This window comes from Serinus canaria, chromosome 3, assembly GCF_022539315.1.
Source record: "Serinus canaria isolate serCan28SL12 chromosome 3, serCan2020, whole genome shotgun sequence".
In the NCBI taxonomy this organism is placed as follows: Eukaryota; Metazoa; Chordata; class Aves; order Passeriformes; family Fringillidae; genus Serinus; species Serinus canaria.
This window is the reverse complement of record NC_066316.1, coordinates 59,528,062-59,553,062: the sequence shown is the minus strand read 5'-3', so window position 1 is coordinate 59,553,062 and position 25,001 is coordinate 59,528,062. Positions and strand designations below refer to the sequence as shown.

At 42.2% G+C, this 25,001-nt stretch overlaps 1 protein-coding gene across 10 annotated transcripts in view; it reads left to right on the top strand.

Annotated features, from left to right (window-relative positions):
- Nucleotides 1-16,635: 16,635 nt before the first annotated feature.
- L3MBTL3 (L3MBTL histone methyl-lysine binding protein 3) overlaps nucleotides 16,636-25,001 on the top strand; it is a 78,829-nt gene continuing 70,463 nt past the window's right edge. For 2 of the 10 annotated variants that reach the window (XM_050972548.1, XM_050972547.1), the window contains exon 1: nucleotides 18,659-18,848. Coding sequence is in view for 4 of the 10 variants with exons in the window: in XM_009092290.4 (XP_009090538.3) it covers nucleotides 16,671-16,747 (77 nt within the window). In the remaining 6 variants the exon portion in view is untranslated. Of the gene's footprint in view, nucleotides 17,087-18,042; nucleotides 18,126-18,658; nucleotides 18,849-19,142; nucleotides 19,356-19,788; nucleotides 19,868-25,001 lie in introns of those variants that run through there. The other 8 variants (XM_050972551.1, XM_050972552.1, XM_050972550.1 and 5 more) reach the window with 8 other exon arrangements.

The window sequence follows — 25,001 nt, the reverse complement described above, 5'->3', positions numbered from 1 at the left end:
CAGAGACAAAAGAGACTTGAAAACCAAAATCCCTTTTCATATGTTCCCAGCTGTACACGACCCGTGCAAATGCTCACATTTACAGTGCCCAATCCTTCATGTGCCACGAATTTCTGATTTGGAGAGTTTTGCATCCATTGCTTCACACAGAGCCTCAGCTAGGGGCAGAACCTCTTATGGTGTTATCCTTTCCTTTTCCCTCATAATTTTGCAATAGTGGATGGCTTTTCTAAGCAGCTGCTGCACATTTCCATACACAAGTGCTATTTGTGGTCACTTATAAAAACTCATTAACACATTAACATACTCAAGATCTTGTTTATATCCATTTCACACCGGTGACACTTCGCTGTTGCTATCATAATGCAAGGAAATAAATATTCTGTGATCTTACATTAGAGACAATTGGCATAGGCCTTGTGTCTCTTAGTGTACTTCTCTATTGTTCATTGGTCTGACATCAACTGTCAGAGACAGAGATCCCTTTTAAAAGCAGGAGCTAGACAAATACTGTCTTGCTTGCTTATTTTACTTTCCTAAAATTCAGATGTGTATATATAAATGTATATCTAAATATTACGTTCTTGCAGTGCCATTAACTGATGTTGGTATCCCTCCTTGAAAAGTTTTTATTTGAAATCTGAGTTTTCACATGTTATTTTGTGGATTAGCTTATTTGAGATTTAATGGTTCTTAAGAACAAAGGATCAGCAGTGGTACTGTCATTTTAAGGAAATAGGCTGGCAATTCTGACTTGGGATATCTTTTAAATGCTAGTGTAGCTTACTTGTGCCACAATATCAAAAATAAAATTTGGGTTCTAATTTAATTTCTATTGGTATGGCAAACTGGCAGTTTTAAAAAATATGCGGAGGGTTTAGGACCCATCAGAACCTCAAGCAAAATTCATGCTAAAAAGATTTGCTTTAACCCAGTTCCTGAGAAGAAGTGTAGTAGGTCCACTGGACTAGGACTGAATAGGTGTGCAGGTCCCTCTGGTTTTGCTAGGACTGTGTCCAGTGAGGTGATGTTTATTGCCACCCTCCAGAGGCCTCAGGGATATGGTAGGCATCGCCCTCTGTGTGCCTGTTAAACTTCAACTGTGCAGTAAAGCAATCATTGCAATGGGATCTCTTGCACAGGGCCAGTAGTTATTAGCCAGAAAGATGCCAGCACGGCATTTTTCTGCCTCATGAACAATTAGCAATGTGCAAACAAGCTATCCCAAATTTCTTGATAGTTCTCTAAGTCTAGAGATCAACCACACTGGGATATGGGACCCCAAGCAGAACCAATTCATGCTTTGAGGCATTGTGCAGGATCTCCACTTTTCTTGTTCTCCGTAATGTGTTCCCCTTATACATGCAGATTTTACCAGATTTGGAGGTGGAAAAGAGTTAAATTTGCCAAACACTACAGAGGACTTTTTCTCCCTGTGTTGTGTAAAGTGTGGCTCATCTTCTGAGATCACATCACCTATTGGGCTCTCAGATCTTGCCAAAGCCTTGGGCACAAGTGTTACCTTCCATGTCCTTTTTTTTGACTGTGGCCAACAAATCTCTTACTCTTTTGGGCACTGCAACCTTGTTCATCTAACTTAATAGCTCAATTTTGAACAAAATGCAGTAACAGGTCTGGCTTAAAGCTAATTGTATCCTACAGGAGCTAAAGCTACAAGGTCTAATGGCTCCTTCTGGCTGTAGGCTGTGAAAACAAAAGATCATACCTGCTGGAACTTGCAACGTCACCTTATTGCAATGCCAAAATCAGTGTTTTCAGAGTTTTTTAGCCAAAATGCCAGACCATTGACCTGAATATACAGTTATGAGCTTTTCCCTTGCAAATGAACTACTCTTGAAAATTTAGCCCCTTCATAGGATTTCCTTTCATGTAGAAGGTAAGGGAATCCAGTTCTTGCACTAAATCATCCCTTTTATGGTTTGAAGGGGCTCTTTTAAATAAAATTAAATTAATTTTAAAAATATATTTAGAGTCTCAGATTTTTTTTTTAAATTTCATGAACTTGTTTTCAGTACAAGACATTGTCTTGCTCAAAGGAAAATTGCTTGGAGTAAACTCCTGCAGTATTTCAGACCTGTAATTCAAATGCAGTGGCATTCTCACAGTGTTGAAGGCTGAAGTCGTTTTTCTGTAACAGATTGTTAACTTTTCTGATGAAAAAGAAATTTTTTTTGAGGTTGTAAGCATACATTCTCATACACTTTTAAAATTTAAAAAAATCCTTATTTTTGAGTGACCTTTTTAGAAGGGGAAGGATTGTCTCTTTTATGCTAACATTTGTATTAGGAAACAGAGCAGGGTCTTTTTCTGAAATAAGAGTTTTCTTATTTCTTGCTTAAACTTTCTCTGTGGAATTTAGGAGGCCTTAGATTTCCAATGCATCTGCCATCAGTCTACAGTTATGTGGGAGAATAATATTTCCTGTAGTATGAAGTTTTTGGCTGTTTGGGTCAGAGGAAGGTGATATGAGACCTGTTAATGCAAGGTGCCACATCGCATATGTTCACAATGGGGAAAGAAAAAGAAAAAGGAAAAAAAATAGACTTTAGCAAATGACAGGTTCTAGGTTAAGTTTCCACCATTTAATACCCTGAGTGAGTATTATGTTTAAATTCTTCTGTGCTATTTGCAGTTCTGATGCACTTTGAGTTTCTTTTTTGTTTTGCCTTTTTTTTCTTTTTTTTGTGTGTGTCTGTATTTTTTTTTCCTAATTGCAGCATCATGAACTGTAAACATCACTTCAGGACTAGGGGTGCCCTGAGTTTGATTTCAGCTGATCTGGGCACACTTATCATTTCCCTCATGCAATTCTTTGCTTTCAGCCCTCTAGCCTGAGAATTTGCACTGCAAACTGTTGTGCTGTTAGGCACTCATCTGAGTGTGCAATACCTGAGTCACTAAAAGATATAAAAGGCTCTTCTGAGTTTCATCCTCCCATGCTACTACAAAAAATATTCCTTTTCTAACCCACGTTTTTGGCTCTGTATCTTCCTCCATTATCTCTCATTTGATGAACTCTGCTTGGGTATGAAAGAATCACAATCTGTGTTTCTTGAGCTTGAAAATAAAATAAATACAATGCTTCAAACTATTGTTCTGTTGAAATTAATTCGTCTACATGATATTCTACTGTAACTCCAAACTGTACTCTGGTTTCTGTCCAAAAGTGGAGGTTCTATTTTAGTTACAAAGCTTAACCACATAGGTTTTTATTCAGTGAATCCAAGATACAGTGATTTTCTCATTCCAAAGCTGTTTATTTTTTTCTCCTTACGTATTTAATTCAAGAGCACAGTTGACCCTTTGAGATGAATCACAAGCTAATCAAAAAAGTGCCAAAAGCCCTGTAGGACTGAACTAGATGTACAAGTTGAAGCAAACAAATCCATGTAGTTTTACATAAATAAGAGAGTTGTTTATTGAAATATTCAACTTGAAATATCTTGGAATACACAAATTAAATTACGTTTCTCTATTTGGAGAGTTATCTGGACCTGAAGAACAGTTTGAGGTGAGAAGCATTAACTGCTGTAGAATGGAAAAGCCAAAACTCAAAGTCAAAACTATTCTGTAATATCCAATGTCCAATGTGCCAAGGACACACCTTCTCAATCCTTTATATCTGAAACATTGTTCCAATAGAATTCAGCTATGACTAGCCCACAGTATTTGAAACTAGTTCTCAGATCTTTGGGTGGCTCTCTGAAAGTGAACAATTAGTCACCAGCTGGAAATTACTTGTTTGGTATTATACAAAAACTGTCAGAGGCAAAGAAAGAACTTAATTTTCCGCATCTCCATGCAGGTGGCTTTCCTTCTAGCAATCCACTGCTTAATGCTTTTCACACCTTCTGACTGCCAGAGTCAATGAAGCAGGAGCTCTGTAACCTTCAATATATAACTTTGTGGGGACCCAGCGGAGATTTCTTATAATGGGGTTCCCTGAGTAAGGCTGGGTTTCTGTACAAGAAACTGTCTATCATCATGCCATAGGAGTGTATCATTATGCTTGTGCCCAAGGGTTCAAATTAAAGTTTCAAAAGCAGTGTCAATGCCCACATTTCTTATGTGCTAAAAGTTTACATTTAACCTTGCATTGCAGCTTTTAAATGCTGTTCTGTTTTGTTTGAATCTTATTCTTTATGCCTGTTACAACGCTGTCTTCTTGCCTACCCAATTAGTTCAACTTAACCATTGACCAACTTCCAAACCACAGGTTAGCCCTCTTGCACCATTTAATCCCTGGCAGAACTGTGTTAATTTTTGATCTCTTCCCTTGGAAACTGCATCTAATTCTCTTCACCAATTTGTCTGGCCCTTTGTTCAGCTAACATCATTCCCTCCTTTGAGCACCATGAATGTTTGTCACCCTCTAAACCTCATCTTCCACACGAGCTCCCAGTCCCAGTCTCCTGCATATATACTTGGCAATTCATTGTCCCACCCTCTTGCTCATCACACTCCTTCCATTTCTTTCTGCACATATATAACCACTAACTCCTAAATTTCACTTTTGTCTACACTGCATTCAAATAAATTTGTTTTCTCCTCTGTACCTTATCAACAGAGAGGTCCCTGAGAGGCACACACTTTTGTGGAGCTTGGCTGTAATCAGAGGAAGAATTAAGTTACTGCAGCCTTGAGTGGGTCCATAGCAGACAGACTTTTCAGAATTTTCAGCTAAATATCTAGCTAGTATTTTCTGAACACTTGCATAATGAAATTTCTCAAACATGAACAGATTTAAAGAGGAGGAACATGAATAATTCTCTAGCATAAAGCTTGTCAAATTTAATATTTTTACCTCAATAACTGGATGGAATAAAAACTTTAATGTAAAAAACCAGAACATTTTCAACATGGGCAACAAGACACACTTTTTGTCTACCCCCTTCCTCATAAAAGCTTACATTATTATATCTGTAAATTGAGAAACAAACAAGAAAATAATAAACCTAAGAAAAAGCAACTAGTAAGAAATTTTTCAGCTCAAATCTCATTTGACAAAGTAACTCTAAGAGCTGTTTAGAAGTGAAAAATGTTGAGACATCTTCACTACAGACTGTGCTATCTGATTCAGTAATGCTATATACAGTTGGAAGTACAGTGTATTCATTGTCTCCAGTGGAATAAATTCCAAGGTGCCAAACCTCAAAGCAACTTCAAGGTTTTGTGCTTAAAAAGATTAATAATATTAAAACAAAAATGTATGCCTAAAAGGTACCTTCCAAATACCTTTTTACTATCCCACAGAATTACTCAAGGCTAAGGCCAACCTTTACAGCAGTTTGCAAAACATACAGTGTTTATGCTATAAAAGAAAACTGTTATATATTTTGATATATGTAATACTTATATGCATAATAATGATGAAGTCATACTCCTATCTGTTTTAATTTAGGCTGCTCCTCACTCACTTAGATCCAGGTTTCTTAGGAGCTATTCCAGACAGGTCAAAGTGGACTCTTGTTTTCATTTAGCTTCTATTCACAGGAATGAATGATAATTGTATTGAAGAAGCAAAATGTTTTCCCACCTTGAAGATCAGAACTGCCGATTTTTAAGCTACTTGACAAGACTTAGTATGACTTTTATTTTTTACCTCAAGATATCTGAATGATATAATCTAAATTTTCAAAGAATCTAATCACTTGCCATCCAGTGCATGTCACCACAAAATGTCCTGTGTGACTCCTTTGATGTATTTTCCTATCACAGCAGCAAAGAGCTGGCTGGAAGAGCTCACTGCTCAGGCTCTGCTGAGTCCAAGAGCACCAATACTTCCTGCTTGGATCTGTGGGTATTAAGACTTCACTTTTTTTTTTTTTTTTTTTTTTTTTTTTTCTGGTAAAAGACCAGGTGATCCATATAACATCCTCACACTCAAGGCAGCATGTGTTTGGATTGCCAGATTGCCAGAGGGATATGGGAGATGTTTGGAAGTGATTCCCACCAATGGGTTTATCAGAAACTACTTTTGTATTTGCTTGCTGGAAGTAGTTACTAAGCAGAAGAACTGCAGGCAAAGTCTGGGTTCAGGAGTCAAAAAGGGAGATCTCAGAACTTATTTACCCATGCCCAATGAGCTATCTGTGGCCCACAGCAGCTTTTATACATGGATGACAGAGACATTTTAAGTTTGCCATCTGAGTCTACAGGCTCTCTTCAGTTATGTGTGATTGGAGTGACGGGGGTGGATGAGTGGGGATGGGAGTATCACTGGAGCTGGGGAAATCTCCCAGCTGTGCATTCCTGACCTGGGTAAAATTCAGCTGCTCTCTCACAAGCTCCACAGTTGTGCAAAGTCTCTGCAAGTTGCCTGGGCTGACATTATGCTGCATCACACTGGGTGAGCTTTGAGGGATGACCAACAAAGGAACATTTGAGCTGACATGGTCCCCCAGAACACTTGGAAGCTGAGAACAGATATAGCCAAGGAAATTAAACTTTTGTTATGTGATCTGCAATTTAATACCCTTGCTGTTAAATGGCCATCCTTACATTAAGAAAAACCCAACATATGAACACCTCTTAAGACTTCAATTCAATTGATTCATTCCTTTCTGCAGTTTGAAAACTATGTTTCAAACTAGATTTCCTATGTTTTCCAGTTTCCAGACATGGGATTAATTGCAGGTAAGTTTTAAATCAGTGCAGTGAATGGTGTGCCCTGGTAAGATGAATCTGTCAACAGGATTCTTACTTCACTTATAGGTCAGTTTTTGAAATATTTCCTTTTAGGAAGTTGTTAGTTAAGGTTTCACAAAGCTATTGATAGGAAGTCTAATAGGAAAGATCTGTGTAAGATCAGATGAATCTCTATTGATTGCTGGGGTCTGTAGAGAGAGCAACACTCAACAGTTTTGTGTAAACACTACAGTGACTTTGTTTAATTGCTTCAATTCACATAACTCTGGTCTCAGAGATCAGTCTTTCCAGATGCCAAGTCTATGTAAAACATAATGACTTTTATTTTTCTGAACATTCAATGTCAGAGATATTTCCTGGAGTTCCAGGAGGACCCACTAAGCACATGACATTTTGGCTACAGAAAAAATCGATTGTTTTTAGACTTGGGCAAAATTTTCAAAATGATGTAAAGGTTTTTGAGCCCAGTTCACATTGCAAACTACTGCCCTATTGATCTCTGTGGGCTTTTGACTGACCAGTCACTGAGTGGATTTAGAAGTGCATTTTATCTTCTGAATTTTATTTTAATTGTAAAAAATATATAAAACCCACACCATTGCAATCTCACACAGATACATAGAGAATAAGGCAGTCACATTGTCAGAGAGATCAGTGCCCTACTGACTGTAGTTTTGCACTTCTTTTAAACCATCAGCCTTGCTATCTAACCCACTAAGCCCCTGAAATATTGGTGTGATTTCCCAATCTGTCTGACCTTATGTGCTAGAAGGACTAATCATCAGTTGTTATGCAGAACTGATCTGCTTAATATCTCACTGATCTTGAACTACTGCAAATTTCTGATGTAAAATTCTTTTTTAATTCAGTCCACTTTGGAACAGAAGCAAGAAAAAAAATTGTTTGGATGGTACCAGTGTAAGATTACCTTGTGCTCTTGGTGAGTTTAAAGAGATACACCATGGAGAATTGTCGGGTTTGGCTCTTATTAACAGTCAGCTGAAATAAGTTTGAGTCAATGCATGCTGAAATGAAACTCTCTCAGGTAGCAACTGGAGCCTAAGTTTGCCTCAAGTGTCTACTTTTACATCTGTGTTAATGTAGAGAAGCTAAGCAGTGTAAAAAAAACCCAGTTTTTGCTCATTCTATGCTCTACTTAACTGGTTAGATTTATGTGTTATTGGTTAAGTTACCAGGTGTAGGCTGCAGAAACATACACACACACCCTTGGTATTGTGAACTCTACATTTGAGCTAGAAGGAGGCAAATGCAACAAGGTTAGAAATGGTCTTCATTCTAATTCCTGATTTTCAGTTACTGATTACTTAAAGAAATATTTTAGGCTGAAATTTTCCACACTTAGCTCCTACCAACATTTATTTTTCACCTGCTAGAATATTAGGGAGCATTTATGAAAGAATAGTGGAGAGAATTTCTCTGTTATGAAAGAATTCTTGTGACATTAATAAATAAATGCTATAGACAATAAAATTAAGAATTTAAAATAGAAATGGAAATATTCATTACCTCAGAGTATATCATGCTCTTACTGTGAAGAAAAATAATTCTGAGTTAACTAGGCATTAAGGATTCGTAAGTTGGCTTTGAGCACAAGTAATGCCAGCTATAGTTAAAGGAAGTTCTTGTTGTACACACTCTGTTGGTTTAGGAACAGATATTGCTTGATAAAACTAGTCTGTGGGAACTGCAAAGTATTAAATATTCACAATTACCATGTTATGCTTCCGTCTTTTAGCTTTGAAGAGAACTACAACCTAAAATATTTGGAATATACCGTGTCAGCTTGTGAATTTGCAAGCTGTGCAAGAGAGGGGTGGCAACAGCAATTGTAAATACACATTGGTTTGAATTCCAGCCGAGCACCTACCTTGTCTGCCACGCACATATGCATGCGTCTGTTTCTATAAGCATGTCTTGACATATTAGCTACTACAACAGGAGAAGCAGCATGTGCAGTAAGTTTATGTAATGTTTCTCATCCTATTTAAATCTGCAGCTGCTGATTCCCTGATGTGTGCAGAACTGTGCTCAGTAGAGTAGAGCCTTATTCTGATAGGTTGTAGTAACCTAAACGAAACTGAACAGCACCATGGCCTATTCCAGGAAAAAAAAAAATCCTAATTTTGTGTCATATTATTTGCATGCAGCTTCTTCTTCTTCTCAGACCATGTGATCTTATACCATTCCTCTAAAACTAATGCAAATCATGATACTCAGGCCTGAATTCTCATCTTCACTATAGAACAGAACTGCACCAAAAGAGAAACAGTTCATGTTTTGGCTCACATTAATGTAAACCAGCATATAAGCCAAATATAACATGGCTTTCCTTATACGAGTCCATTTATATAGGTGATTTCTGCCTTCAGGAAATGATACAAGAAATAGCATTTTATTATAATATGATTCTGTTGTTATAGATGTGAGTCAGTCTATTTTTACGTGTCCTTACATAATGCAATTATTTGTCCCCAGCTGAAACTTGGCTTACATTCCATAGAGAAGAAAAACCATACTAGTTACCAAAAGATTAAGTAGTTTAATATAAATAAATAAATATACACAGAGAGAGAGGGAGAGAGAGAGAGAGAGAGAGAGAAAGAGAGTATATACTATTCTTGCTCATTAAGATATATTTAGGTGGTATCTCCTTTTCACTGGATTGATGCTTACAATTATCTTGTCCAAAACAGAAGTCAGGAATATTACGAATGGAAAGATATCATCATAATATGAAGGAGACAGTTTTTTGACCAATATTTCTGAACTGAGAATTGCAATTCAGATATTCACATAGGCTGTAATGTAAGGCGCATATCTGAATTCACTCTACATTTAATAAAAGCAATAAACCTTTAATGTACATCTTTGAGTCCCACTCTAAAGGACATTCTTAACACCACTGGCTTTCTCTAAAGCCTTAGCTCCAAACTCAGCACATAAGAGCGGTGCCATCAGTTAGCCATGGATAACAGCTCCAGGTGAGTTTTGTGCCTAGCAGTACACTTACAAATCATTACTATGATTATTTCTGTAAGGTGAAGAATATGCATGGTGCTTTCAGGATGAACAAAAATATATTCATGAATCTGCTACTTACATCCATGCTTCCCTGGATGAGTGGTGAGAGGGCAAGAGACTTTCTCTTTGGAGCCGGAAAGGTGTGTTACCAATTTTAGCCAATAATCCTAAAGAGTTCTGTGTTTTCTTGGAACTTTTAAATGCTCCCTGAGAACTCACCAGCACCCCCGAATGCAGCATTTGTGCGCCGCAAATCTAAAAGTCCTTCAGTTTAAACTTCATTTTTCCAGTTTAAATACTTGGAGTTTATGTAAAGAAGGGCAGATGTGCTTCCCAGTACAGTATTCTAATGATATTAATGATTATACAGTTGATGTTCCCATGCTGCATCATTTTCTGTCTAAAATTTAAGGCACAGAGGATTTTGATTTGCAAGAATTCCCCGAGGGGTAAGAAGCTAGGAGGGCTTGATGTAAAGTGCCACGTGAAGCTTATCTTGGAACATGTGAAAATGAACTCATTTCAGCAAAAGTATCTTTTCTGAAGTTCAGTTCCTCTTGAACGCTTAAGAGCATGCATCAGTTCTGTTATCAGTGGATATTGAAATCAAATCATGTTGTGGGAAACTGCAAATGTAAACCAACATGAGTTGGTTCTTCCACAAATAGGCATCAGCCTGCTCAGACTACTAACGTATACAGTTCTGTGCTCAAAGCAAAAAGAATATCCTGCCTGCTTTGTTGTGGTAGCCAGGAGACCGAGTTCTCCATTGAAACGTGTTTGTCGAACCTTGAATTCTACAGCAAACAGGTACTCCCACCTCTTACTATTGTCTGCAATTATTTTACTAAGAATATTAGTTCACACTTGCCATTATTTCCTAGATAATAAATGAGATTTCGGCAGATTGATTTCCTAGCATGACGAGTTAGCACATAGCTTTAAAGTCCAGAACAAAAACTCCCTTTTACTGACTGAAGCTACTCTTTAGATTTACATTTACATTTACATATTCACTTACATATATAGATCAATGAGAGCACAATGCCCACTATGCCAGCACAGGAAATGTATGAGTTGACTCCACAAAGCCTGATGACTCAGGATCATTGGCAATGGAATATAAATTTCTCAGAATCTGAATAGTCCTTTCCTTGTCAGTTGTAGAAACAGGCTCCATTAATATTCTCTGTTGCTTGTCAAAGAGGGGAATGCTATTGCTGTGTGTCCACATGACAGAACAGCACTGGAAAAATGTTATAAAGGACTCACTTCTTGTTGTTCTACGTGGGTTGTTGGACCTCACAGCAGACAGGAGATGCTTTGTCTGTTGCTTTAATTGCAGCCATGTTTGGCAGGCCTAGTGGATACCTGTTCTGCTGCAATCATAATTCTGAATTCTCAGGTAAGGAAAAACTCTTATCAACGTCCAAAAAGGCTTTGTTCAATGTTTGCTGCATTTCTGGTTTCCTTCTACTGCCTTTAACTGTGGGCATCAGGTTTTTGCATTAGCCTCTACAAGGAGAGATCTGTTTGCTCAGAGAAAACCTCTGCATTATCTCACATACATCAAGCATGTATTGCCTGGTATTTGCAATCTGACACCACCGATACTAAAAAGTACAGAAAAAAGGGTGTTATTTACTTGTTTGAACACACAAATAGATAAAAAGTTTTGAAAATAAAGAAAGAAGAGTCCGCATGCATACTTTGAGTCATTTGCTCTTATGTCTAATACAAGCAATATTTGGGATTCTTTCCTCTTCATCTACTGCTGGACCAATTTATATTTTACTAGGAATGTCCACATGTGGCTGTGAGTCACTAAGTCTGACACATGTTGCTCTGAAAACTGTTCTATTGCTCTCCAGGGAGAGCAAGTTAGAGCAAGTTCTCACCCTGCCATTGTGTTTTAAGGACCTTGGATGGGACTTCCTCTTCTTTTCCCCATGCTGTCAGGCTTTGCCGTCCAAACAGATCCACAGGATGAGCTATTTATTCACTTCCAGATATTTTTCAGCAGCAGTTATAGATCTAAAAATTCTACAAACAATTATTAAAATAACCCCTGCTTTTGTTGCCTATTTCAACAGAATTGTTTTCCACCTAAGAAGTGAAGACTGCAACCCTGTCTCATTCAGCTTCTGTTCCCGAGAGTGATGTTTATTTTGTGCTGCCTCATCAACTTGCCTTCTTTGTGCATATTAAAAATACAGCCTTAGCTCTCAGAGTGACTACTAGCTTTTGGATGACAGGTCTGGACGATCCAGTCTGAACAGAGTGTCCAAAGTAATGCTCTGCTGCAAGGCTGTTATAATCTTATGCACAGTTGGAGTCAAAGCCTTCTACTATGGGAAATGATAATGGCCCTCATATGCAGAGTGTGCCCACATACCTTAGGACAGAGCATGAACAGAGTTCTGTGCCAAAAAAGGCCATGTGGTGGTTACCCTCTTACCCACTCATAACCACGATATTGCTCATTATTATCCCTCAAAACTGCATCTAGGAAACTCCATTTTTAAAGACTGCAAATCTCCTGTTACTTCCAGCTTTGCCTGGTACAGGCTCCCTCCCTTCTTCCCCCTTTCTCTTCTTGACCCACTTACACTCTGCCCCTTTCCATACCACTTCTCCTCTGTGGTGTGTCTCTTTTCCTACTACCCCTTCCTTTCCTCTCCCTCAGGACCTTTGTTCTTAGCCATTTCTTTTGGCCTGTCATCCATTCCAGACCACACAATCTCCGCTGTATCTTCATACCTCTTGTCTCTGGGGCCACCTCCTGCTTTCTTCAACTCATTTAAGATCTGCCAATGCTCCAAGCTCTCCCCTAAAGTCCAACTCACATGTCCAAGCTTCTAACTTCAGCCTTCTTCTGGTTCAAGAGTCCTCATCAATATTCCTAATTTGCATTTGACTCACTCTTGCAAATTACTTTTTCTGCTTTTACAACTCATTATTCTGGCCAAATGCTCCCCAAACCCTTAACATGCAACATGGCTCTGATTCATTCCTGAACTGACAAACCCATAACTTCCCTATCTGCCTTTGAATTTCTTTAGGATGAAGACCAACTCTAGAAAGCTCTGTTGTCTTGCAACTTTATGAAAGCAGGAATTTTCAAAGGCTTCATCAATGTCTCCAGAAAGAAGCTCTCCCAGGCTGCTCCTACACCTACATCCAGGGCATATTGAGCTGAAACCTCTCTAGAAAACACTGCAGTTTCTTTCAAGTACTCATGCTCAAGTTTTCTTCCCAGGAAAAAAAGACTGTTGTCCACCCAAGCCTCACTCTGGTAGGGAGATGGGAGGCAGACACACAGATCTGAAAGTCAGGCAGTCAGGCAGGCACACAGATCTGAAAGCTAGGAGGTATTACTGGCTCTCCAGTTTAGCATGACATTTGAATCAACTTTGATAAATATTCTGGGATGAGTGGAAAAATCAGTTGATTCAATTGATAATAAGTCAGTCATTATTTCTTAACATCAGTGTGGACATCAAGTTCTCTGGACAGGGAGACAGTACAGAGCTGGAATCACCATGGACCACAATAGGCTTGCTTCAATGGGAAATAACCACATACACCTTCTCTCTTCATTCCCAACTTCTTAAAGCTTTCAGACTTCCATTTTCCTGGCTTAGAGCTTTACATAATATATACAATTTTTTTTTTTCCAGTGACTGCCCTCAAACCCTCTTTTCTGTCCTCCAGGTTGGGGAAGAATCACATGACAGTCTGATGACTGTCACTGGTGGGAAAGGTCACACAATGAGCTGCACAGGTTATTAGAAATGTGATAAAAAGTCCCATGCAGTCTATTTTTGATTAACAAGGCCATCTTTAAGGCATGTTAATCTGTATCATAGAAATCAAGATCTCGAAAATGTCAAATTATTTGGTAAAATGTAAATACTGATTCTCTTTCTCTCGGTTTATGTAGATGCTTGCTGAGGAGCCATTAGATCACACAAACCCAATATGCAAACTGAACAGATAATGTGCATTACTTTACTCTCACCCTCTCAAATGGTACTCAAGATTTGGATTTTGGAAGCCATGGATGTTCATGCACATGCTCTTAGAAAAATAATCAGTATTTGGCTACAGCACAAACACCTATTCAACGAGTTACAAGAATACTCAGAGAGAGACCAAATTTAGCTACTCCAAAATCTGTCATTAAACATACTGCCAAAATCATATTAAATGCCATACTTACATATAGAAAACAAGTGTTCGAAATTCTCTGCCTTTGGAATACAGATGGAATTCTAGTATTAAATAAAATGGCAACAGAACTAATGTTTAAAGAGCATATGTGAATAATGTTTAATCTATTTTTACTCAATAATTTTTTATTGACAAAATAACGGGTTTATTATACATCACGAGCTGACACACCATGATTAGGGCAAGGATTGAAGAAGAGACAGAGAACAGAAGGTACCTTTATTAATTTCATATGTCCTTTTATTTTAATCAAAGAGTTATCTGTTTGATCCGATTAGGCAGCTATGTGCTGTTTCAAATCCTTGGTTTCAGTTACTACTTCCAATATACATCCTTCGAGGAGCTTTTCCACCTGTGTCATCGTTTTCTGTAAGGGGCTACACTCTTATGTACAGTAACACATATGACTATGTTTCCCTTTAAGATTTTCAGAAGAAAGGGACAAAGTCTTTCAAGCATAAATAAAATAATGGCAGATTACTACTTCAGTTGTACTCTTAGAAATGTATTTCCTTAACAGGGTATGTTATACCATCCCCCAAAACATCAATATCATCTGGGGAATAATCAGTACAGGTCAAGCATCCTAAAGAGTTCGAAAGAACACCAAATTGCACCATTCTTTGAGCATCTTCTGCAGAGCCCAGCTAATTTAATGCTACAATAGAATAATCTAGTTCTTTGGCAACTGTCTGACTTAAAACATTTCAACAACATTGAACATTGGGAACATTGGGAAATAATTTTCAAAAAAGAGCTGAATGACTTCAGTTACAGTTTATTCTTTGTTTCTAACACATAAATTTCCTCAAGTAAGAGTTCACTGGTGGAAAGTAGGAATTTTCTCATCCTTTACTATTTTTTGCATCTGTGTTTTAGAAGAGTTAAAATGTATGTTATCACTAATTATTACAATTAGGTTAATACTGTTTTCTGTAATTAGTTTCTAATGAACATATGTTTATTGATGAAAACTGCAGCCTATATGCAATGCCATTTGAGCTGAAGGGGTGTGAGAAGTCTCATCATTGCTCATAATAAAACAACTATAATACATTTTGCTTAGGCACTAATTCTGCAAATACTTAATTATGAGCTCCTTTTCACTGCTGTGAAAAAAAATCATTTAAATAGACAGAAACTGTCAAGATAGTATGGTAAAAGCCTGATTGTCTGAACTGATTGAACATGGGCATAGTTTAAGGGAGCAGAGTTGTCAAGCTTGGTTCTTAAATATTCTAACACACGATCTGAAGTAAATACTCCACTGAGCAGGAGCTAAGGCTAGCAAGTCTTGTCAGAGATGGAGCATCTCTGTCTCATGTCCAGGGCAATAATGTCCCCATCATGGGCATCAGAGGGTAACACAGTATGCATCCATTATACCAAAAAGGTTGTACTTAGTCTTGTTATTTGTATTTACTTCTATTGATATTCAACTGACACTTATTACCGGCTGCCAATTAGTATTTATCATTATTTCTGTTCTAGTAATTTGGGCCAAAGTTGGAAGTATAATTGTAGAAGGGAGCATATATAAAAGCAAGACAAAACTTGACCATTGATCATTACTGGGATTAACAAAAGATGTATTGAATTTTTAGAGTTATTTTAAGAGATATATAATTATATGCCAAACTATCAAAAATTTAGAATTTACTTTGTCATTTTTTGCCTTTAGGCCAGAATTACTTTAGGGAGATGCTGTGTGGTCTGAAAAAAAATAAGGATTAGTATAATTAAGATTGTGTTCTGCGTTCTTTTATACTTTGCCTTAAACTGCATATATGTATGCATACACAGTTTTGAAAATATCATATTTACATCTGATCACAGCCCTCCATCCTCCCACTTTCCCAGTACACTTAGGCCTCATACAGGTCCATGTGGTGTAATGTTATTTGCTAAGAAATCTCCTTGCAGCTGAAGTCCATCCTGGGCATTCCCATGAAATAACAAGGGCCTTCAGTTTTCACTGTTTTCTGAACCAGGGACAGAAAATGAATGAAGACGATATTTGTCTTTAGGAATACAGGGCACCGATGGAGAGTATTCAAGCAGGTGGCACATCTGAGACTAGTTTTATTTTGTGAGCTGGCTAGGTTGTAAACGAGACGAGGCCCATCACAAGGAATGTGTCCATACTGAACGCACCCCATATTTCGGGAGCGCAGGAGGAGCCTGGCTGAGCGATGCCTGGCTCAGACCATCTCCTCGGGGATCCCCTCGCCGGCCGCGGCGCAGGGCAGCCCCTTTCCCGCAGGACCCGCACTTTCCTCTCTGGCGCCCAGCTGTTCTGCCTCTGCCCCAGGTCTGTTCTGCGCAGAGGATGGGGCCAAGAGCCACAGACAGGCTTTCCCGCGTTCCCCGGCGCCCACCATCCAACCTCTGCAGCACCTGGCGGGACCCTCGAGGACCGGACCTCCCCCTCCCCGAAAAGTGCAAGGCGTTATTTTTGAAAGCGCCCAAAATAGCGCGCGACTGCTGCACAAGTCTCCTTATTATTCCTCCAGCGTCGGCAGTAAATCAGGGGGAGGATGCACCTCCGCCGGAGCCCTTGTCGGCAGCCGCGTTTTCGGTGAGGGCGATGCCCGCCGCCGGTGCCGGCTGCCGGGTGCCGGCTGCGGGCGGCCGGGGCGCAGCGGCAGCGCAGGCGAGGGAGGAAGAGGAGCCGCGGCGGCGGCGGCGGCAGTTTCCCCTTTCCCCAGCCCTGGCTCCGCGGGCGCATGCTCACTGTGCCCGCAGCCCTGGACCATATTTGTCAGGACTACTCGAGAGACGGAGAAAGAGAGAATTTGGGGGGGTAAGGAGCGGCGGGTTCCGATCTGATCCGCAAGCCGTTTAGGGAGCCGCGATGGCAAAGGCTGGTGACGGGTTTTAATTTTCCCCCTAGGTGAGGATGAAAGTTAGAGAGAGCGCGAGAGATAAAGGGAGAGACGCACCTCCTCTCCCTCCCTTACGAAACGTATCTGGGGAAGGGGAGGGGGGCTTCTCCCCGACCACCTCGAGCAGAAAGGATGGAAGTTAATGCCGGGTAAAGTGGGCAAGTGACTCGCAAGTGGCTGGGGAGCGGCCGGGGCACCGGGGATCTCACTAAATCATAAGTGTACGAGTGTGAAAGAGGAACAAAAGAAAGAGAGAGGTGCCTGGTATTTCTTTTTCTCTTCCCAAACACATGAAGGGAGTACATGTATATATATATGCGCTGTATATTTATATACATACACAGGCACGCACGCACGTATGTGTATGTGCATATATATATACACGGGGGAGGGAGCTGTGGAAATGTGTTTGGGGGGGCCTTTTTTTTGGGGGGGGGGGTAGTGGGTTCCGAAGGGAGGGGGAAGGGAAGGGGAGAGACATTTTGCAGACTTGCCCCACCAATGAGCTTGTCAGTTGGCTCCATTTAATGACACTTACGGGGCACCGCCGTGCTGTTGGGAACAATGTGATGCGGGTGCCGCGGCCGGGCGGCGGGGGGAGAAGGTGGGGGGGGCACGGGTGTGCGTGTGAGCGCCGGGCGGGGAGGGAGCGGAGCGGAGCGGAGGGAGGGGGCTCGCTGCCACCCGAGCCCCCCCTCCGCAGCCCCGGCTCTTTGTTCGCACAGGCTGAAGGACGGGGAGAAGTGCGGACTGCGAGGGGGCAATGCGCAGCGGAGAGGGGTGCGAAAAAGGGTTTTTTGGTCGAAGCGGCGAGAGGTGGCGGCTGCCGGGATATACCGGTTGAATGTGCCGTGGGTCCCCGTGTGCGAAGGCCTCTACCAGCGCGCAGCAGAGAGTTTGTATTTTCCGTCGCTCCTGCACTTTGTGTGATTATGTGCGAGAGATATTTAAAATATAATCATCTCCCAATTTCCGCCATTTTGGGGAAAGTTTGCACACACATACACATACAAAAAAAAAAAAAAGGCAAGCTTGTAGCAATTTTTTTTTTTTTTTAAGAGACGAAAAAAAAAAGTCTTTTGCTCGAGTGCTCAGTTCCTGCCTCTGTGCGGTGCGTGCGCCGCGCTCGCTGCGGCAGACATGTGAGGCGGCGGGGGAACGGCCCCTGCCCGCTTCGGGCTGCGTGCGGCGGCGGGGGCCGGCGCCTGTCACCGCCGCCGGCTCCGCGGGCCGGCCTCGGGGGGCTGCCGGGGGCTGGCCCCGGGGTGCCGGCGGTGTGTGTGAGCGCACATACACGTGAGTGCGTATTTTGCCGACGACGGGGGCAGGGAGCGGGGGGAGGGGGGGGCAGACAGGGGCAGGGAATAGGACGCGGCTTTTCTGTTAAGTTGCGCGCTCTCGCCTGAAGTGCGGCCGGGGTGGGGGAGCGGCCCCCCGCGCAGACGCCCGTCTCTCCCTCCCCGTCTCCGCAGCCGGTGCATATAACAACAGGATATAGGCACACTTGTTCTCGCTAGCGCGTGTGGGGCGGTGTTTTTTCGGTGGGGGGGGCGGAAAGCGATTTTTTTTTTTCGGGGGGGGAGGGAGCGGCGGCCGACGGGAAGGCGCTCCAACGGAGCGGCCGCCCGCCCCCGGCCGGGGCTTCGGAGACGCTGCCGGGGCTACAGCGCCCGGGGCGGAGGGCGCCGCGTCGGGGCCGCAGCGGCGCCCGCTCCCCACCCCCATGGTTTTCCCCCCTCCCCGTCGGAGCGGGCGCACGCGAGAGCGTGAGAGAAAAAGTTGCAGCGCGGGGCCGGGCGCTGGCGGCTGCGGGGCCGGGCGGGGGCGAGCCCTCCGGGGAGGCGGCGTGTGCCGGCCCCTCCCGCGGGAAGGGGTGACTTCTCTGCCGAGGGATGCCCGGAGATCGGCTGCGAGCGGCCGAGGAGCGAGCCCCCGCAGCCCCCTAGGAAAAAAGAGAGCTCGCCCCCCTCCTCCTCCTCCTTCTCCTCCGCGCTGGGGGAGGGGAGGAGGGAGGAGAAGGTAACATTTTTTAATTTTTTTTCCTTTCCACTCGGAGGCAACCTCCTTTTCCCGGATCCCGGTCCCGGGGGGTGGAGGCGAAACGGGGGGGTGGGAAGAAAAAAAAAAAAAAAAAAAAAGCGAGGGACCCGGTAAACAAGCAGAGTCCCTCTCTCGTTGTGCAACTTCCTCAGGAACACTTAACACCCAGTTCCTCTCCCACCCCCGCCCGCACCGCGCTCGCCCCCACCGCCACCCCCTCGCCGGGGCAGGGGGGCACTCTTCCCCCGCTCTGTTTAATTGCCCGGGGCGGGGGCGAAGGATAAAAAGGCAAATTCGGGAGGGAAACGGACAGACTCGAGAACCGCTTTCCCCGAGCGCTCCTCCCGAGGAGCCGGGCGGGCGCTTTTGTCTCGGCGGTTCTGCCCGAGCCTGGGGAAGACGCGGACCTGAGCCCGGGTTTTCTCCAGAAAGTTTCAAGTGCAGCAAAAACACGCCGCAAAACTGGCCAAGGAGGGACCTCTGCTGGTAGGCCGCGGGCTGCCGGCGCGGGGAGCAGCGGCCGCGCCCGCCGGGCCTCGCCGCAGCGTTCCGGCCGCTGCCGCGCTCCGCCGTGCCGGGCGCAGGGACAGCGGGCGGGGAGCGGCCCGGGCGGCTCCGGGCGGGCCCCGCCGGGGGCACGGCCTGCGCGGGAGCGGCGGGGGGCGCGCCCTGCGGCCGTGCCGCTTGTCCCAGCCGAGAGCGCGGCTGGAGCCCCCGCGGTTTTCAGGCTTGAGGAGCGGTGCGCGCGTTAGGAGGCCCCTGGAGATGCGGCAGCCTCCCCCGGGGCGTGAGGGTCACGGCCTCTTCCGTGTCTTTTAATTACCTGTGCTTGAGCAGCGCGGTGTAAAAGCTTTACAGCGAAAGGCAGCAGGAGTTACGTTTTTAGTTTTGTTCTATTTTCTTTATTTCTTCCGTATAGTTGAGTGGGACTGGACCGATCGTTTTTGCTGTTTCTACTCATGAATGGATGCTCGGTCGTGGCTGCTAAAAATCAGGTGGTGAGCATAAATAAAGCTCATGATATAAAAAGTTCAGCCTATGTCATTTTAGGAAATAGTCTGTGCTCAGGATTGTAACACAGTTTTCTTAGTGCAAATCTTAAAGCTGTTCAGGAGCCAATGTTTTTTACCAAGAAAGTTACCACGTTCCCAGAAGTCTGTGTGATGAACATCTGTATGAGAGAAACTCGCTGAAAGTAGTGGCTGAAGGCAGCAGAGCTTTCCACTTTTATCCGAGTGGTGCCGGGCAGGCGGAATTTCCCAGTGAGACTTCAGCAGCTTTTTCTGTGGTCCAACTGGTCTCCTGAACTGGTGCTCTGGTGAAGGTGGATGAAGCAGTCATCTTGGATGGTCCTTGTTGTCAGTTGGGCCATGGTAATAAATGCTGGTTTAGTTTGTGTTGTGTGTTTTCCCTTCAGTTTACTGAGGTTTTTTAGAGTATTACTTTAAAAGTTTCAATAACTTGTGATGACTTTTCCTCTAACTTGTTGAGGACTTTTTTTGGCATCACCTGTTCTGTGTAGAGAGATGGTTGAGTTTTAGTGGGCTGTTCAATTTAGTCTCATCTGTTTTTTGATACTGCTGGTAAGGAGGATGATGGATTGTGAGTGATGGGTGTGAGGAATCAGTGATGAGCTGGCATGAGGCTTACTGAAGAAAGCGGTGGCATGTGTGTAGTCCTAGCTTGTTAGTGCTCCAGTAGTAGGACCGCTCATCACAATGGGAGATGCCACAGCTCTTTATGAATGGGGGAGAAGGGAAAGTCTATAAATGCAGTAACTTGCTGCATGTGTTTGGGAGCTAGAAAAGGTGAACTAATTGTTTATGAACATCAGAGCTTACAGGAGCTGATAATAACTGGCAGCTGAGGAAGAGGAGAGCACGAGTCAGACAAAAGGGATGCTCAGATGTAGATTGAATTAACTTTGGGTAGGAAATAACAATCTAAAACCGGTCAGGTGATAGGAGGTGAGAAGATTCAGTGCAGGCAGTGTCTTCATAGGGGAAGGAAGAAGGAACAAATAAACAGAGAAGTTTTTTGTAACTTTCTGTGCCTGGTTCAAGCACTTAAGATAATTAAGGGCATAGGATTTAAAGTTGTTGTGTACAACTCTTACTATCTGAGTAGGTTAAATCTCCACTCAGGCTGCATTGACAATAGCAGAAACAAGGGAACCGTGAAAGCTTTGCAGAGGAAATACTTTTCTAGTGTGAGGTACAGGCTGCTTATAAACAAGGAACGGCTGTCAGTGGTAAGTTTCATTAGATGACAGAATAGCTTTGGTATTGGGTAACTATTGTTGTAGTGTCTCTATTTGAAAATGAGGCAGTAGATGAAGGCTGTGTGTAATTGTTACCCAGTCTCCAGCAATGGTACAGCAATAACTGTGTTACCTTGCTGACAGAGACCAGACTTGGATGAGGACAGCATGAACCTCCTTTAAGCGCTGGTGCAGACCCAGGCTTCATGGTATTTTTTAATGCTTTTGTGGTCATATTCTTCCTGTAGGGAAAAAAGATTTAAAGCCAAAATATTGGGAAGCAGGAGTGAACATACCCAGTAGCTGAGGAGCATCTAGTAGTCAGAAGAGTAGCAACAGATGAAATAAGAGTAAATAATGCTAAGGGGACATCATCAATAGGAACTCTGGTCCTTTTCCTATTACAGCCTTTGAGTGGCAAAGAATTTTAAGCTGTGTCCCTTTGTGAATACATGTAAAAGCTATATCTCATCTTTAAAATACCTTGCTTGTAATAAACTTCATGAACAACAAGCAAAATAGTGAAATTTACTCAAACAACTTTTCAATATGGAGAATAGAAACATGGCAGAGCTAGTAGTTTCCAAACAATGAAAAATAAGATTTTTGAAAAAAATGGGTATCTGAAAATACTTCTTTTAGTGAAATATTACAATAATTGAACCTTTAAACAGTACAAGAAAAAACACATATTAAAATGTAGTGGGTAGCATCAAAGAATTTTACCATTTCCTGCACTGTTCCTGTTGTGGTTGTTTTTCTGTAAGTCTGGTGCAAAAATATGAAGGGTGAGAAAGAGGCAAGTGTGAGATGTGCCTAGCTCAAAGAGAGGACTGTGAAGAGAGAAGCAGGGCTCACCCCAGTGGGTTTACAGTCAATTGGCTTTGTTTTTGCTGTCATGAAGCTCGAACTCACTACTGTTGTCAAATATAGGGAACTTACATTGCAAGGAGTAATTCTGCTTCATGCGGCTTTGGGAGTGTAACAAGTCAGTGCTGGTAATATTCACATTCTAACATGTTAAATAAAACTAAGCTGAGTATCCACTTGTCCCTGGTGGATTGAAGTTGGTGCATTTGCAGCTCTGGTACGCAGACTTGTTCCCTTCAGATCCACTTGGTTTTCCTTATTTACTGGGTATGGGAAAATGTGTCTTTTTAGCTTGTGAGTGCTACAGCAGTCAGCCTTGGAGATGTCCAAAGTAAATGCATACAATATTAGTATAAAAATGCTAACCTGTTGCCTTTGTTTCTGAGCATCCATCAATGCTGGTGTCAACCAGTCCTGTGAGGAAGAGGGACCATGGCTTGGATATTGTCTCTCTTGGGATGTCTTTTTCCATTGAAACTCACTCTTGTTGTCACTTGCTGTGATCTCCTCTGGCTCTGTGTTCCCAGTTTTGGGTCTCCTCATAGGAGGTATCAGCTGGGGAGAGGGTCTGTATGGGGCAAATCTGCTAGGCTGTCTTGTCATGGCAGCTACAGAAATCCTCAAAAGTACAAATAGAAATACACAGAGATTCATAAGAAGAAATGGCACTTTACTGCAGACATGTTATACCAGTCTCACAATGATGACTGCTGGCTTTACTGCTGAGCTCATTCTGCTGCCCAGTGACCACTATTGAGTTGCCCCCACTGATTAGAAATCATACAGGTATTTCACAGTTAGCATCTTAGATGTTAAAAATTCAGGTAGGGGTCAGGTAGTTTTTTTTTAAAGCACTGACTGGAAGGAAGACTCCTGTTACTACTTTCTGATGTATTCACTACGTAACTCTATAATTACTTCAAAAACTACTTGTAAGTCTAATTGGGATATTCTGTCCTGCTTCTTTGCTTTATATCTTTAGACAGTCTCTCACCAGATGAAACTATCTAATTTTTATTGCTGTTATTCTCAGTAAGTATCTCCTCTGTGAGGTACACATTTACTGTTGAACCTGTTGGTAAAAATGAAGGTTTTTCTAAAGGATGTGTCTTAATCTTATTAAATGTGCTTGTTTATTTTAGTGGCTTTATTACATATGTCTGAAACAAAGTTAATGTTGAAATATTAATATGCAGCACACTTCTCCTATGGCTGTGAGAACTGAGATAGTTACATCCCTAAAGGCAGATTTTGGAGATGCTTTTGGAAGATGACTGCTCCAAGTACTCACTATTATGTCCTTTCCTTCACATTAGGTGGCATTCACTGACAGGCCCCTTATTCGTCTGGTATTTTACTACTTTTCTGGCAGTGCAGCAGCAGAAATGATACCAGATGAAATCATTATAGAAGGAGTTATACTAGTTCAAAGAACTACATCAGAGCACTAAAAACAAAAAAAAATTAAAGGTGTGGATAAGACATTCTTTAATTTTCTTTGTTCTGAGATTTAGATGTAGCAAGTGCAATGAGTTCTTCCTTTTTTAGTACCTCGGTGCTGTAACAATTTTACTGGTCTGTGTCTTGTTTCTTGCTATCATTAGTGAAGGGATATAGGCCTATCTTTCATCTGTTCAAAGTCAGCAAAGCTGGAAATAGATACTTTGTTAAAAGTGATTCATTTTTGTAAATTAATTTCTATCTGCGTTGCCCTGTGACCTTTTCATTCCCACCAAGAACACTTCTGAAGGCTACAGAATGTGAAGCATACACAGATTGTGCCTTTGACGTTGAGTTAATTTCAAAAGGAAAGCAATAATGAATGTCTTTAGACATCTCCAGAATGTATCATTATTGCTGCTTGTTACCTGAGGAAAGTTTATTATGTGCAATTAAGTCAGAATTTGTATGTTTTCTTGAGACAAGTATGCCCTGAACATTTCTGTTACCAGTTTTTCATTACCTTTCATGGTTTGCTCCCTGCCTAAGTAGGCTAGACTCTTTCAGTTTCCCAGCCCCCAAGTAATTTTCGTGTCTGTAATGGGAGTGGCACTATGGGAGATGGCAGCATCCGATGGAGCAGCTGTGCTGTCTGATGCTCCTTGCTCTGTGGTACAGCAGCTGCTGAGAGGTAGCATTTCTCCACAGCCTTCCAAGTCTTTTCCCAACTTCTGTCATACCTTCTACAGAAATCATTGGAGCATGTTTTCTGTAATAAACCACAGGAGAGTTGAGTGAAGGGTCCTCTAAATAGAATGATAATTTAAGATTACTTAGACACTTCAGTCAATGCAGAACACAGCTTTGTGTTTGCTTAGCCAGACTAATCCAGGGGAGCTTGTTCCACCAATGTGCTTGAACCAGCGTGTGTTGTGTCCTTAAAACTTCACGGGTGCCTGGAGAGATCCCATTTTTTAGCTGCTCCTTAGCAGCTTGGGTCTTGTGTTCTTGGGGGAAGGCCTGTTCCTCTGCCACTGTGCTGCAGTTCAGTTTGCTCAAGCCTGCTTGAATTGTTTTGCAGTGGTACCTGGTACTCAGATCAAGCAGAGATCCTAAGTTGTGTTACAGGAGCTTGCCCCGAGGTAGGGTGGTGGATTTGCCTGGGATTATAAAAGATGAGCTCTATGGCTTTGGGAAAATTTCTCAGTTTGCACTGAATTTGTTTGGATTTATTGATTTTTTTTAAATGAATTTTTGTACGTTTTTGTTATGGTTTTCAATCCTTTCTCGCAGAGAATTACCTAAAGATGGGAAAGACACATTCAGTCATTTGGTTCTTCTTACTTCAAACTTGTCATGTGAAAAACATGAAGTTTGCTCAAAAAGCATTCTGTGAACCCTGCCTGCCATATGAAATGAAGGGGAATGCAAAGGCTTTTACTCTTAGCAGTGGATACTGACTGAGGTCCAGCTTCTGTTATCTTGTTGATTACTGTGTAGTTGCTGTAGTGTAATGAAAGAGCTCATGGAGTAAAGTGTTGCTCAGGATTTTAAAGACTTCT